Source organism: Acromyrmex echinatior, chromosome 1, assembly GCF_024713525.1.
Source record: "Acromyrmex echinatior isolate Ae372 chromosome 1, ASM2471352v2, whole genome shotgun sequence".
Taxonomy (NCBI): domain Eukaryota; kingdom Metazoa; phylum Arthropoda; class Insecta; order Hymenoptera; family Formicidae; genus Acromyrmex; species Acromyrmex echinatior.
The window spans coordinates 5,456,694-5,474,050 of record NC_141852.1 but is presented as its reverse complement, the minus strand read 5'-3'; the positions used below and the strand labels follow the sequence as shown (position 1 = coordinate 5,474,050).

At 30.9% G+C, this 17,357-nt stretch overlaps 1 protein-coding gene across 4 annotated transcripts; it reads left to right on the top strand.

Annotated features, from left to right (window-relative positions):
* Positions 1 to 7,455: 7,455 nt before the first annotated feature.
* On the top strand, positions 7,456 to 16,198 carry LOC105149255 (uncharacterized). 4 transcript variants are annotated; one of them, XM_011061544.2, is made up of 6 exons: positions 7,456 to 7,669; positions 12,566 to 12,770; positions 13,230 to 13,301; positions 13,385 to 13,598; positions 14,323 to 14,441; positions 15,230 to 15,858. In XM_011061544.2, exons 4-6 carry the CDS (start codon positions 13,441 to 13,443, stop codon positions 15,535 to 15,537), a joined length of 585 nt encoding a protein of 194 aa, XP_011059846.1. In that variant the 5' UTR covers positions 7,456 to 7,669; positions 12,566 to 12,770; positions 13,230 to 13,301; positions 13,385 to 13,440; the 3' UTR covers positions 15,538 to 15,858. The 4 variants fall into 4 exon arrangements, with proteins under 4 accessions (XP_011059846.1, XP_011059845.1, XP_011059844.1 ...); XM_011061543.2 differs by lacking the exon at positions 7,456 to 7,669 and adding an exon at positions 12,360 to 12,485; XM_087404935.1 differs by lacking the exon at positions 7,456 to 7,669 and adding an exon at positions 12,386 to 12,403.
* The last annotated feature ends 1,159 nt before the right edge of the window (positions 16,199 to 17,357 follow it).

Genomic DNA, 17,357 nt, shown 5'->3' with positions numbered 1-17,357 from the left:
GAGAACGTAATGAGGCACTAATTCAATTATTATGGATGACACTAAAAATATTACTAGTTTCGTAACTTAAAAATATAAATATCTCGCATTAAATGTTGGCACTCTCGCATTAAACGAATGGCAATTAAAGCAATTACGTTAATTATAGTAATTATCATGATACGACAGGATATCTCATACAATTTCCGGATTATTCTTTTAAAAATTAAGTTCATAATTTTTCAAATACTTACATTATTTCTCATAAATTCGCAGATATTAATGAATCATAAAATGATCTGTTTTAAAAATGTTATATCCCCAATAATGCTAAGAATATTACTCTATTTATATCTAATTACGTGATTCTAATTATTTAGAAGATCATTTGTAATAACGGTATTGTTAATCGAAAACATTTTGTTAGAAAAGAATTAATTTTCTGTTACACCTTTTTCTCAGAGGCTTATAATGGATCATAAAGCGATTTATTTTAAATATATAATCATCTATTCAATAATATCAAGAATATATTAACTATTTATATCTAATTACGTAACTTTGATTATTTCAACGATCCGTATCGACACTATCATTAACATTTTGTTTAAAAAACGATCGATTTCTTGTTACATCTTTCTCTCAACTCTATAATTTAATTATATTCTTACGTGCCATTACCCTGTCATTATCATTTAAACAACTAGACTCCGGTGAGACAACGGGTCTATTTGTAGAAGGCAGACATGCATAATAGTATTTGCGTGACGCAGCATTGCGGAAATTGTATGCCATTGCCGCAGCAGCTGTCATATCTCGCGATCTTTACGATACGATTCGATGCAGATTAACAATCTTATAAAATGTTGCAAAGCGAAATTACAAGTGCACATGAATGCGCGCGTAATGAATCGCCCAGCTACTTGATTAAAGACAGCGGCGATTTAACCGTAGATAACATATTGACTGTAAAGCCTCGCACATTCGTATTCATAATAATCATGTGGTATTAGAGGAATATAATTATATATTCCCAAAGAGAAATGTGTGATTTGCAGCATGTAGATATTCATTTCATCTTTCAGTAATTTCGCACGGACGTCAGTATAAGCTAAGTTCATCGTATTTGGATTACTTTCTCTAATAATAAGCCTATACAATATTTAATATAACAACTAATTTTTACACGTTATTATCATTATGTAATTATTGACCACAATTTCATAAGCTAGTTTACAGATGAAGTTATATTATAAACTATTATAGATGATCGCTTGAGAAAAATTAAAGAGATAGATAAAGCATTTATTTACATTCCAGTGCAAGTCCTCTAAGAATAAGTGATAGTGATCATAATCTAGTGAACAATGATATATAAAAAAAATTATAAATAATCAATAAGTAAAATGGAAATATCTGAACTAAAAAATAGTACGCATTAAAAAAAGAAAGAAGAAAATATAATATAAAAAATAATAATACAAAAAAAACGAGCACTATGAAGTATAAGACAACGATAAATGAAAACGAAAATAAAGAAGCGAGCAATACATGAGTTAAGGGATGAGAGAGAAAAAGAGAGAGAGAGAGAGAGAGAGAGAGAGAGAGAGAGAGAGACAGAGAAAGAGAAAGAAATTTTAGATTTCAAATCTCCTTACATTCTTAACTTTTTAATTAATAATTACATGGAAAGAATGATTTTGCTGAAATATCTATAAACTTAAATAGATATAGATCTGTAAATAATTTTGTTGAGCCATCAAAATAATTATATATAAAACTTAGATATGATAGGAAATGCTGTAAACAATTTTAGCATTCTGCTTTGAAAAATATTTTAAATTTTAATAAATATTTTAATAAAAAAATATTTATTTGAATAGTGCCAATTAAACATTTACTTACAGTAAATCAGGAGACGCGGTATAATGTCCCGTGCTAAATATTACATTTAATTCCTAAAAAGAAATGATGATGAGTTAAATCAAATTAATGATTCTTGTACTAAATAAATATATCTTTACTTTTAGTGAATATTTAGTTGACACTATTCAAGCAAATGATTTATTAAAATTTAGTACATCTTTTTCAGTGTAGCAACCAGTTTAAACATCGTACATAATTATTTTGATAATTCAATAAAATTATGTATCATCAGTATATCTCTCTAATTAAATTTTTAGATACTTCAGCAAAACAGTTATTGAAATAAATAATAAATTAAATTATAATAAATAATAAGTTTGTTAATTCATAATCTACTGTGTATATTATATGATGCTAATTAATGATACAGTCAGTTTTAATGGTTTTCATCTTCTCCTCCTGGAAAACGTCATTCCGGAAAGAGTCATTCGATTCCACCATTTAATATCTTAGCGCAACATCGTGCAATTTGATGACGGAAAATGTTGCTTCGACAGGCCTCGTGACAAGCAAATAAGTAATTTATTGCGCGCAGTTACCGACGGTATTTGCGAGTATACGAATGAATTCTACCAGCTACTGACCGGCGACCCCTATCTACAGTCTCGAAACGACTTTTCAGGTTTAGGAGCTAGCTCGTGTCACGTTTCCCACGGCGGCCGGCGGTGCCAGTTGCATATGTATGTACGCACACGCAAGAAAATCCGCCGTAAAATGCATCTTACGCATTTCGCGGATGTTGAACGCTCCGGAGAAATATTGATATTTTTACATCACACGAGTTCATTATTGCTCCTCCGCGATATTAAGTTTGCATAACGCCTCGGCCATTAACGGCTACCATTGGCAATTAATGTCGACGTACGTTAGACTATAATGCACACGTTTATATTTAAAAGTATGCGAAATATTACACACTTAGAGTAATAAAGACAGTAAAGTTTAAAAAGACAGTAGCGATAAGGAACTTTAATATACAAAACAATTATTAATAATTTAAATAAATCATTAGTTAATTGTTCATTTCTTAGCAGAAGTCATTAAAGTGTACGATTGGAAGGCAAAGTGGAGTGAAGTGAGTCACGCGTGTCTTCAAGATTAGTCGGAATTGTTATTAAGTCATCGTGTACGGTACAAGGTATTCGCGGTGAATCAAAAATGGCGATAAATGATAATTAAATCAGCGATGATATCATCAGCATAGAGGTAGCCAAGGTCGCTCAACAAATTCAATTGCACAATTATCTGGGAAATCAGTTCACCGTCGCGACTAAGGCGATGTAGAAAGGCGTCTGTATGCCACCGTGCTCGCGATTATTACCTTTACCTTATCCAGTTACTTCGACGGCCTCAAGGTTACGAGAACGTTGCACCTATTCGACGATTTCCCAGGCGAGTGCGCTCGCTCTAAGCACGCGGCAGAAAAATTAAGATATACATGCACGGTGATATATAATATATTGCGAGAGGCAAGAAAATATCGGGCGTAGAATAAAACGCCTCGGAAATACTCCAATGCCATATTTAGAGAGGAGCTCGTTTAGAGGGAGAAATCGTAAAAACTGAGAGTTACTAATTTCTACGTAGGATCACCCAGGAAGTGATCGAGCGAAATATTTGGGGTACGCGAGATATAAATCCAGCGGCCGAGTCTCTTCGTTCAATTGCATAAATAAATGCGTCGCGCACATATATTCGTGTATACGTGCTCATAAAAGAGACACTTGTGGAATCATGTTCTTCGCAATCGCGCTGAGAGCTATTGGCGAAATCTGCGCGACGATCGCGAAGCGGCAGATAATCGCAGGCGCGATTATTGCCTCGCGCGCCTATCGTTTTACGACGTTGAAACATAGAGCTGGGAATGTATTTAAAATACTTTTAATTAAAAACAGTATTTACAAGCCAAGACAATTATTTAAATTGTCTTGGCTTGTAAATACTGTTTTTAATTAAAAGTATTTTAAGCGGAACACATGAAAATGTTTTGTATTTCATGGGAGTATTTCGTATTTTTGTATTTCGAATACTGAGACTGACAATCTTATTATTTAAATTACAAAGTACAGAAAACTTTCAATCTTCCAATTTTAAGTATAAAATACGTAATACTTTCATGTGCTCCGCTAAAACACAAAATACACAGTAAAGTAAATCATACTTACTATTCTTAAGACTGTAAGCAAGAATAACTTATACTTGACTTTATATACTTATATTTTTTATCGCGCAGTAAAGTAAATTTTGTCAGGCTAAGCCAAAAAATACATCGATAAAATAAATTTTAGTGAGATGTGTGATAATTTATAGATTTATTTTACGAAATAGTACCTTACAAAAAGTACCTTAATAAAAAGTACCTTAATAAAAAGTACCTTACAGTATGACTGTATATAACGATGGCTCATTTACCAGAAAAGTAAAGTAAATTTTACATAAGTGGGCGCTTGTCCCTATATGGATCTGCATATTCCATAAAATTCACTAAAATTTTAGCTCATAAATTACTTTGCATTTTTCAGCGTGCAGGCTCAATAATCAGACTACGACGCGAACGTCACCAATTTACGATGCTTTTCCCCGGGTATCCCACGCTCAAGAGACTTCGGCCGTGCCCGGCAATTATGTATCAATTATCATTTGTGCGACTATTAATGAATTAAAGGCGCTTATAATGCCGGTCTCACGTTCATCGCGCATGAATCTTTGAGGGCTAAAGCGCGTGAGTATCTATCCGCGAGCTGGCCGTATATCCCGCAGATTTTATCACCCTGTCCAATGTATCGATGAAAAATGCCTATCTTTTCCAGGCTTCGCTTTAATAAGCATTGCCCGCGGTGAGCACGTTCGCCGCCGCGCTGAGAAATTGTTAATGTCATTGCGCCATCGTGCATCGCAATGATATAATTACCACATTATGATATACGAATTCTCTGTCTCTATTAGAGCTTGATTTTAATCGGTCGTTTCATTTTTTTGAATGTGTTGCGATTCTTGGAAATACTATAATATTTCTTAAATGATATTCCTCGAAATTTTCTTAACTAATATTCGCAAATTCAGCGTGCGCACAGAAAAATACATGCTATTTAAATATTAATTATTTGTTTTAAATATATATTTCAAAAGTTCACATAAATCTGCAAATCTAGATAGGTAATCATAAATTCATCAATCAAACTTAATCAAAATATATTCTAAATTTTTTTATTCTGTAAACTCCACTTTTAGATCTTAGAGTAAATCATAACTACTATATTTCGCCCGAAAAAATAATAACATTTATCACTAATGTTTCTCTTGTTTTCGCTTTTTTTTTTGTAACATAATTTATATGCCTAAATGTATGTTGCGACAGCTATTTTTAATTTATTATATATTGTTCATATACGTGTATTTTTTATTAGATACAAAATAAAATTAAATTACACTATAAACCGCAGAAATATCTGCAACAATTGTAAAATTTGGTTTGAAGTTCGGTTCAAGATTCGATTCAAAGCTTACCTCGAAACTTAACTCGAAGCTCTATACTCGAAACTCAGTTCGAAGATCGGCTAGAAACTCAACTTGCGGCTTACAGCTCAAAGCTCTGTTCGAGATTCATTTCATGACTTCGATTCGATAATCTAGATGCACCTTTAAATTTAAAATAAATTTGATTAGTATAAAAAGTCATTTTTTTGCTAAAATTTTTCGTTAATATTCTTTAAAATATAATAAATTCTTGTTTTTAGTATATGAATCTCTCTCTCTCTCTCTCTCTCTCTCTCTCTCTCTCTCTCTTTCTCTCTCTCTCTTTCTCTCTCTCTCAAATTTGTAATAAGTATATTTTAAGCCTATATAGTATTAAGAAAATATTCTTTGCTAAAGATAACTGATAGAAATTTCATGCATTTTTTGAACAATTATTAAACAATTATACTAATTTCTGTCTACTAACTGAGAAGGAAAACTACTTAGAATCCCAATCAGGATGTGACGCTTTACTTGCAGTTACTGCATACAAAAGTTGCGTAAAATCTGAATCCATTTACTGAATAGAAACACAACAAATAATAGATATTAAATTAATTAATAAGTCTGCTTATGAAACGGACATTGTCCATTTTATACTCAGTATTGGCACAACTAATGAGAATACAGTAATATTAGATAGTAACTGGATAGGTGTCTAAGCAAAACTGCATACATTTCTATCAGGGTACTTACAAAAAAAAGGTAAACTAAATAATCATTTTTCTTATAGCAGAATGATATTTTTCTATATACTTTAAATTAAAAAAAAATGCATTTTTGCTTAACGTGTTAATGTTAATTGAATCTTTTTCATTTTAAAAATCAAAACTCTCTTATCTCTAAGAGATAAGATTATGCAACTTAAAATTCTGTAAGGTTGCAAAAAACTTTTATCAACAATTTACAACGTAATTGAAAAATATATTCGAGTTCATTAAATAAGCTAATATCAATTAAAGTTAAATTATTAGAAATATTTGAAGAGTTTAAATTGATAGAAACAAGAAAACATAAGAATTTGAAAAAGTCGTATTTTTTCACATTTCATAATTTTTCACGTAACATAATTTCTCGAGAGAGACAGAAAACGTACTTCCTTACAATGTATATACGAGCGTAATCAATGGATGTGTTTATTAATGCAAAGAATTTTATTTTTGCCAATTGTGAACGGACAGGACATCTCGGAATCAGAGATGGGTGGAGAGTTCGGTTATTTTCGCGTTTCTTTTTGTAGAGGCACTCGTATTCGCGCGGTGCAGTATCATTTTATTATCGCAGTAAACGCTAATTGTGGTACTTATTTACCTATTTGATGATTCTATCTGGCAAAAGTATAATACATTTGCTGCCATTATGGAGGACTCCGCACTAAACTTATCCGCCATTAAATGCGCACTCGTGGGTTTATCTTACCGATCTCCCCTTAGCGATAATTAGTTTCTTAATGTGCTTCTCACAAAACCAGTGCGCCCTATCAAATTCCGTACATAATTGCATAATAAACTTATTTATTTTATTGCCGCAAATGCAATAAAACAATCGTGCTCTAAACAGAAGATTTAAACTGCCTATAATTTACACTTAAAAAAATACTAAATTTTAATAAATATTTGTTTGGAAAGTTCTAAGTAAATATTTATTAAATGTAAACATATATTTATTTACAATTGGGACAAGAAACTTAATTTAGTTTAATTATCATTTTTTATTGAGTAAATATTGCTGTAAATAAATATTTATATTTAGTAATATTAAAACAATATGTATTAAAAGATTTAGTAACTTTTTTCAATGTACTATTATCTTAGATCGATTAAACGCGCTGCGCGCGTAATTTGAATGAACGTTTCTTTGGTGCAGTTCCTCAATTCGTGCAATGAACGCATCCATGCGCGTGCAATCAAATCGCTCAATCTAGCAGCCTACCCAACCTGTTTTTAACGAGATATTTCCGTATTGTCGCGCGCACACACGCGAAAGCGCGCCTCGGTATCCTCGTCCAGTCGTGTCAGCGCTAAATGGACCATCAGGGTCGCCATAAATCCCGGAGCTATCAGATCAGCGGCCGCAGTAGACTGTTCCAGATATAACGACGGACCACCGCCCAGTAATGGAAGAGCTCTCTGTCGACGCGCAAGAGATACGTTCCAGATGGGATCTCTTCTCGCGGACCTGTCCGCGAGGACACGCGGACTTCACCTGACTTCGTCATTAACCCTTTCGCTTTGTTTTTGACGAAATGGTATTAAATATAAATATCATATAAATGCTTTGTGCATGCTTAGATTCTCAAGTTTGCTTCTAATTGTACTATATATCGAGCTGTATTTATACAAAATAATTTATTAATAAAGAAGAGAGAGCTTTTAAACATATTGCTATATAAATTTCTAATAATCACTTCAAGTTCAAATACTCAGATATTCTCAAGAAAACAAATAATGTGATATTTCGTTTAATTTTATATATTATATTATATAATATAGTGTATACAGTATAATATATAATTTTGTACAGTATATTTTAAGTAATAAAATATATTTAAAGAAATATATTTTTTAAGTAAAAGTTTATCTAAACAAATATAATATTAATATAATTATTTTTCAAAGCGCGCACATGCTTGCGGAAAACAAATTTAAATCGAGATTTTTTCAAATTGATATACTTTTACGTCACAAAATTGAATATGTTTTTGAAAATGGAATATACAGAAAGACCAATTTTGCAGAATCTAAAAATTTAGCTAGATACAAAACTGAAAATAATTTTATTGAAGCATCAAAATAATTACGTGGAATTTCAATTATGATGAACAATGTAGCAAAAAGTTTTAACATTCCAGCAACTTGTTCGTACATCCTAAATTATTTTGATAGTTCAACACAATGGTAGTTCGAACAACATAATTTTCTGTATCCAGCTAAATACACAATACACATACATATACATTAGCAAAACCATTCTTTTCGTGTAAAATTCATGGACATTTTAATTACAATAAGTTTTTTCTAAATAGAACAATTTGAAGATTCAAAAATGCGAGCAATAAAGCGATAACATATCTGTTTGATTTTCCGACGTTTATCATCTACTTAACGATTGATTTCGGATTAGCATTGATAAATTGGATAAGCATCTCCGTCCAAAATCTATCGAGAAGCAGCACATTTCTCTGAAACAGATAAAGAGCCGAGAAACATTGTTAATTACACGGTCGTGCTGATATTGATACCGGAGACGATGTAACTGGGCCGCCAGTAAAGATGGCATCGTGCACACTAACGAGTAACAAGTGGCGTGACGTTTCAGTTAAGCTTTACTTCATCCAGGCAAGAAGGCAGATATCAGTATGCCACGACGAACTACCTATCGCCTTGCTTGGCCGAAGGCTAATTAACACGGAGATTCATTATCGACACCTTAGCTGCTCGTCCGACTACTGTCTTAATTTAAACAAGATCCGTGGTGTTTGCATTATTTGTTGCTGTAATTGCAATTAATGATTTATAACTAGGAAAATATTGTTGATGTAACTTTCCAAAAGACTGACGCGTTCTATTTCTACACTGAGAAAAAAGTTTTTGATATTTATGACTTCATAATTAAATATATGCTACCATTATTACTGCTACAATGTTAATAATAATAATAGATATATGTAGAGTCTTATCAATACATACATTACATTGATACCAAAATGACTACAAACTGTAGTTACTATAGGGAAGTTGTAATTATTATAATTTAACTATAATTTATAGCCTGTATATGAATACTTTTTGGAGCAACTGTATAAAATAGTATATAATGTAACTGTACAACATTACGTTATCTAATGATAATTATATAATGTATAATTACGTAATATGTAATTAAAAAATCACAAATATAGAAAATATTTCACTCAGTGTATTTAAATGGCAAAGCTAGAAAGTAACATTTTTTATCACAAATATTAGAATCTACAACAAAGAAACTTATTTCAATGTTAAAATACTCATACTTTAATTCCTAATAATTCTAAATTAAAACAATTTGTAAGAATTGTTCAGTTAAATATCGTATACATAATGTAATGATTGATCGAGAATTTTGATTTTTTTATTACATTTTAAAGATAGAATGGATTGGATTTTAAAAAAATCTAAATTTAGATCTTTATTATAAATGTAAAGTAACGTTGAAAATTTAAAAAATTGTTTCAAGAAACATTTTATTCGACATTAAAAAAGACTGATTAGGATTCATCGTTTGGAATATTTTAAATGTGTAAAGTGTTTCTGCTTTCAAGTCGCACTTCTCATTTTCGATTCGAAAGTACAAATTAGAATCATCGCGTGCGTCGAATCAATACTTGAACACATATCTTCCTTTCACGGTACTAACTTTCGAGTACTAATACCACCGGCATCATTACTCCAATGTAAACAATGACGCTTTCGCTATGCAAAGTAGAAATTTGTACGAGGCGCAAGTAGCAATTGACTACCTGCGATCGGTTGCGCGTGCTTTGCATACAGCATGAGTGCTGCACATCGAGTTAGTTACGCTTAAATGCAAATTGATGTTTTAATCGATCGTTTGCGATTATATGTACAATAGGCTTGTCCACTTCAATTAATCGACGCCGAATATCTTAAGAATAACATTTCTTATCATAAAGCTTACGAGTGTTTACATAAAAATCTACTCGTCTTAATTTTTCCTTTTAAACAGAAAAACAATATTCTTTATAATAAAAAAAATTAATTAATGCTAAAAGTTACATTATATATTGTATAAAAATTAAATTTTTTTCTATATATGTCATTTTTTATTGCTTATACGTATCTATATATTATTGCATTATCAAATTAGAAAGATTAAATTGGTTTTAAGAATAAAATGATCGTTGTCTGATTAGATTATTTATTGTATAGTACAGCACTAATTCCCAAGAGTCAAACTTATTATATTTTTTATATCGGGGAATTGAGATTATTATCATTCGTTTGATTAGATTATGTTTTAATAATGTGTAACATTCAATGAATGTCAGCCGATCATCCAAATAACACAGAGAGTAAAAAAAAAATTTTTTTAAATTCAAGTATGTCATCAATTCTTAGTTCATTTTCAAACGTAAAAAGAATTTTTAAAACTTTTTAGAAAAAGAATCCTTTTTCAACTGTGCTAAACAGCTGACACGCCGTCCATCACGATAGGATGCACCGTGTTATTGTAGTAACACGATGCGTGAGTTTGTATCGTGAACGCGAAAACTTTATTCACAAGCATTTATATGTTCAGCGCAACGTCCCAAATAGCCAACACTTCGCACTTGCGCGAGACAATTAGATTAACATTTAACATTGTTAACATTTAATTGTGACAACATGTAATTTTTATAAAACTAAAGTATTCTATATAGAATGTCGCTCCGAGTATAAAAATACTTAAAGATTTGCGGTGGAAGATCATAATTCTTTCAAAATAGGTTTTGATACATAATAATCAATTAATTATTGCAAAACTCTAAATCGTTACAAAACCCAAGGAGAACAATAAGTCATAATAACGTCAAAATGACATTAAAATGATTCGAAAATGATTGAAAAATGACTTTTAATGATCCTTTTAGAGTCATTTTGACATCATTATGATATCATAATAACTTTTATTTGGGAAAAAACATTAATTAGCGAACGTCAATGTTCGCTAATTCGCATCATAAAACCAATAATAAATTTGTTAACCGAAGTCATTCATCAATCGTTATATAAGACAGATAATAATCATGAGAATAAGATACGCGAAAACTTATACAGAAAAATGTGATAATTAAGAACTCACTTGATGATACGGTTTCGATCAAGTTTGAGCGCGAATAATTGGAGGCTTGCAAACGTCCTCCCTTAATATTGGTTACTACAAATCTGCATTTGAAAGCACAATTATTGGGGCGATACATGGAGCGTATTTACGTCGGCGTAATGATCAATAAGCCAATTACATGCCTATTTACAAAGCTTATTTCCAAAATGGATATTCAAGGGATCTCATAATTGGGACTCTCGATGTTTGTGCCGTAATGAAAACGGGCGTAAAGCTTGTGGTTACCTTCCTTTACGCCGATACACTCATCTAAAAGGTTGCAACACTTTTTTTTGAGTTTCGGAATACAGTCTGCTCACCAAGCGATTGGTTCTTACTTATGAATCATAGGTAAAGATCAATCGCTCGGTGAGTAGATTGCATTCCGAAAACCATAGAAAAAAATCTGTTGTAGTCCTTTTAGTCGGCGAGTGTACATCATACGCTGGCTCCATGGGACTTACAGCTTTGCTAGTAGAATAGTTGAACGTGGCTAGAGTGTTAGATCCATAATAGTACGAGATCCCACCGCGAGTTTGTGCACCTATCGCAGATGAAATGTAAAAAAAATCGAAGTTTGGGGGCAACACTAAACCCTAAGAGTGTCTAAGAAAAAGTGATCAGAAATATCATATAAAAAAATTATGAAAAAATTATTGAACTACGCGATATCTGCATTTAATGAACAAAAATTCATTCATTACTCACCCTCTTTATCCTGGCTGCCAGAGGGTTGTGATCACTTTAGGTGGCACCCTACCATTTTCATAATCTACAGATCCTCTCCTTTTCGACAGTAGTCCTTTTATAAACATACGCGATGAATCATTTTTTCAAAATTTTTTAATCAAAAAATGTAATTAATGATATTCCTGATCACTTTTTTTTTAGACAAGTTTTCTTCAGATTTGATTGACCAATTAGAAAAAAGAATTTTACAAATTGACCAGTCAAAAATTGTTTCAAAGCATTCGTAGTGAGATTTTGACCACAGCCTTCAAGTAAGAACCAATCATTCGATGAGCAAGTTGCGTTCCGAAACCCATCCAAAAAGTGTTTTAATACTTTCGTGACTGATTTATGTGCATGCGTCAACGCGCGCACGCGCACATGGCACAATGTAAGAAAACCAGTTGAATGCTAGGATCATTTTTATTGTGATTTTTCAGATCTTCAGTATATCATCAGTATAGAAGTTCAAAGTGACGGAACATTCATAAAAGATACATCACTACTCCGTTATAAAAAAGGAGACTTTAGAATGCATCAATTTCTGTCACAGATGAGTCGATCACGACGAGGAGGTTGGAAAACTAAAGCCAGGCGACTTAAGAAGACCCTCTTGTCACAGAGGGGTCTTGACCCTTCAGTTTTTAAACACAATCAGATGCCTTTCATCAACCAGCCGATCAGCAAGCATTTCTTTCTTTGCGACTATTTGAATCTCTCTTTCTCTGCAGCCGGTGATGACTTGCATGCCGCATCAGGTAACTCAACTATCAACGTCCACAAGTTCGGAGGCTTCGACGAACAAATCCACCAGCTCTTATATTCTTTAACTCATTATGACAGTAATAATATCGTCGTTGTGCAGATTTTATATATAATAAAAAAGCTATGCAAAGAAAAATGACATCGTTACTGTCATAACGAGTTACAGAATATTAGAGAAGAGATGCTATTCTATGGTTTATTAACGACGGTTTTTGCTTACGATAAGACAGAGATAAATCAAAGCTATTCTTAGAAGAAAATATTAGGATCAACTATTGAGCAACATAATATTTAATATTATGAAGATAGCATTTAGCTTATACGTTAACTTTTCTCCTCTTCTGTTATAGCCAACATAATCTTAGAAAATGGATGGCAAAAGCAAAACAAAATTTATCATATATGAAAATATTTTGAAATATTTTGAAACAGAATTTACTTTGTTTTTACAGGATCTGCACAATTGTGATATGTTACAAAAAAAAATTAGTAGCTTTACAAAACTATTTCAACAGATCGTCTAGGTAATATATATCTTATAACAATTTTTTGTTATTTATGATATTTACTTTTTTATAAAATTAAAAATGAATAATGTTTTTTTTAGCTCGGCAATATATCTTTTAAGAATGGGAGCACAAAACGAAGAATTGATGAAATATAATGGAGACACATTCAGAATTTGCAACAAACAGATTTATAACTAAAGAAGATAAAATTCACTGTGTAAAACAACGAGAACAATTAACAGCAAATCTCAATGATGTATTATTCGATGGCCCTAGTAAGGTAGTGAAACAGTGGCAACCGTATTATGAAATGTACGTATTTATATACATAACTATCAGATTTGGTGCAATTTAAAGAATAATGCATAAAAAAAATCATCTAAATTAAAAAATAAAAGAAACTGAACTGGAAATTTTTCAATCACTACAAACGGTTTAGATAATTTACAGAAACATATCATTTGATTTGAAATATGTGGAAAATAATTGTGAGCGTGTGAATAGTATTCTAGAAGAAGAGGTATATACATTCTTTTGTTTGCACATTGTACGATCTTAGTTTTGTGCAATCTTTATTTTATGTTCCCTATGAAAATATATAGCTTATTATTTTTTTCTGCATTTTCTACTTGTACAATGAAATAAGTATATAAGGATGCATTTAAATTAAAAGTTCAAAAGCAGAATGCAGAAAAACAGAAGCTGTTTAATATAATGTACAATAATGATTATATTCTGGAAAAATTGCTTTGAAACTATTGCAAATTTAATAGTAAATACTTTATAAGTATTTGTGCTATCTTTGTAATATTAAATATTATGTTGTTCAATAGTTGATTGGTATGATTACTAATATTTTCTTCTAAGAATAGCTTTGATTTATCTCTGTCGAATGGGTGCAAGCAACAATCAGGATTAAATCTAAAAACATATCATTTAACAATGAGATTCATTACAGCGGTTACAAAACAACTTTTTTTAACGCAATTAATATATAAGAATGTATAATGCCATTTTGTATATTTTTTTTTCATAGGCAGATACAATTAGAAAATGGAAACAATGATATTCTTCAATATTCATCAATAACAACGTCAGTCGTTATAACGTCAGTCGAAATAGTGAATGTCGAAAGCGATACAGATATTAATACTGGTAAAAAATATATTTTACATACAGATATATACATATATAATATATATATATATATATATATATATATATATATATGTATTCAAAGAAATTATTATCTACGCATTTTATAATATACTGTTACACAATAAGATGAAGACTATTTAATAACTGCATTCAGTGGACTCAATAGTTGAGTGAGCGCTCGCTGTTGTTCTATTCTTTTAGATCATCTAATTAGACCTAGACGAATATATTAATAGTAGCGAGCACTTACTCAACTGTTGAATCCATTAAATGCACCTAATGTATTACAAATTATATTTACCAGGGAATGGAAAGTTACTTTATAAAAGTAACAAATTACTCGTTATCGAATAGAAAGAGTAATAAGTTATCTACTACTTACCGTTACTACTTACTAATTTTTAAAACTAACTAGTTACCATTACTTGAGAAAGTAACTTTTCGTTACTTTTTTAAAATCGACAACTACAAATTATAACAGTCAAGTGCCTAAGAGCTTTCTAGTCTCAAACGCCTATGTCTAGTGTCCAATCGAAGTGTGTCCAATTGTGTGCAAAGTAACGAAAAGTAATTGTAAAATTCGTTACGAAAAAATGTAACTACGTTACCATTACAGTTACCAAAAGAAAGTAATGCAGTTACCAGTTATCTTGTAAAAAGGTAATTTGTAACTGTAACTTCATTACAAGTATATATATATATATATATAGATAATGAGTTACTTCCATTCCCTGGTATTTACCACATATACACACATATTTATATTTACATATTTATATTTACAGAACCACGTACGCTTGAAGAAAAATTAGAAAGTGAGATAAATAAGAAAACTGATGAGCTAACAGATGTAGAATGTTTAAATAATGAACAAGTCGTTAAAATCAATATAAAAGGAAGGCCTACAAAAGGAAGACCTACTGATACAAAAAGAAGGAGAACAACGAAAACAATACAACAAATTAAAAAAAAAATCTGTTGCGTAGTGCAGTTTTATATAAAATGTAGTATAATGCAGAATAAACGCACAATTTTTGTTCAAATTGTTTTGAAACAAAGTATATACATGCGCATAAAACTATGTACAAAATGAAGGAGTAAGAATAAATATTAAATATTAATGTAAAGAAATGAGAAATAGAGGTTACATAATGTACAATAAATATATATAAGATATAAAACATTCAAAATATCTTCTATCTTATTTATATTCATTATATATTAATCTATTTTTGTGTTTAATCTATTTTTTTATTTTTTATACGTATTAACATTCAATATTTATTCCAATTTCTTTATTATCCGAAAATCCTAATATATATGTATAAAATTAAGACTACATGTGTATGTTATTATTTATTTATTTTACAGAAAAAGAGAATTTACGATGTGCAATTGTAAAAAACACGAAAAAGATTTGCGAAAATTTCAGAAAGTAATGCTAAAGCTTTGCAGATAGTATATTTAATATTGCATTATGATATGTGTGCCAAGTTTATTATATAATAAAATATTTTATCTCTCTTTTGTGTGTGTTACAGTTGTTTGCAGAATGCAATGGAGCAAACTAATGCTGCAATGATAGCAGCGGAAAATGATCGTCAACGGAACGTTTTGGACGAATAATGGCTTACATTGGATAAGAAAAAGGTTACAAGTACATGAAAATCTGCTTCAAACTTTGAATAGTGTACATAGATTAATGGAAAAAATATTGAACAAAAATAAATAGGTTTGAGTTTATTCTGTATATATATGTTTTTTGTACTGCTGCTTTTATTTTAAAAGAAATTAATATTTGTTTAAGTATAATAAGTATGTAATATTAAATTAACGTCCAATTTCTTCACCTCTAGATAAGTTGCGGATCCTGGAAATATCTTCATTGTAATCTGGGATATCTCTTGGATAAAGTTATCTAGAGGTGAAGAAATTTGGCATAAGTATATAATACGTACATGTTTCTTTTAGATTAAAAATGTTATTATTACTTTTAAATAAATAAATTAATTCCTTTCACAGTATCTTCCACAATAAAATGTTTCTGTATGCGTGTGGCAAGTGTTCGTCCTTGAAATTCTATCTTCATGATCTATATTGAGCTTATGATACAAGTTTTCACACATTGTCTATTTCGTCTAATTCCACGTCTTGCCATGTGCAATCCTTATATTGTGCATGTCAGCATATATATTAATAATTTTGCCAGCCCTACCTGGTTAACACATTAACTCTTCTGAGCCGACATCTAAACGCTGTTCTTCAAACATCAAAGTAATGTTCTATACATGATACCTGTTCTATACCTATCACAAATACGCATTAGAACCTAGGCTATTTGATATTTCGTGTTTTTAAAGGAATCATTAGCCATAGCCCTAAGCTGCATCCGTCATCATCTTACTCAGCAAACGAGAAATCATTGAGAAATATTGAAAATATTATTCATTAAAGTCGAAATCAAGTTTTTGAATTTTTTAAATCTGCTTTCTATTCATAATCCGCTTGAATCAGTAATTATGGATTAGTTTTTTTTTCTGTATCTCAATGTGCATAGAAATGTAACATGCGACCAATCCTATTGAAACCGTAATTATATATTGGTAATTTACTTTTGGTATCTTACCCAATGTTCAAAGTAATGAACGTGCGACTAATTCATTTGAATTTAATGTGCGATATTGAAGAATTGTCTAACATAGGAGATTCACCAACTGCTTGTCATCGACAAGTAATAGTCTCAGAAAGTAATATCATTGAAAAGCACACATCAAGGTAATATACATAAGTCGTTGCCTCTCAAACAAAAACCCCGGTGTGATACACAGAGTGTGTAACATTGTGGATCCATGGCGACAAGGTAATTTTTAGACATAACTCTCGTCATGATAGTGCAGGTTATATCTGGGAGTC

What these genes read in the sequence shown, in the direction of transcription:
- LOC105149255 (XM_011061542.2), top strand. Translation starts at nt 13,441, where the DNA reads ATGGAGACACATTCAGAATTTGCAACAAACAGATTTATAACTAAAGAA. An exon ending in TGGCAACCGTATTATGAAAT is followed by an intron (nt 13,599 to 14,322) that starts GTACGTATTTAT and finishes TTTTTTTCATAG; the next exon opens with GCAGATACAATTAGAAAATG. An exon ending in CGATACAGATATTAATACTG is followed by an intron (nt 14,442 to 15,229) that starts GTAAAAAATATA and finishes TTATATTTACAG; the next exon opens with AACCACGTACGCTTGAAGAA.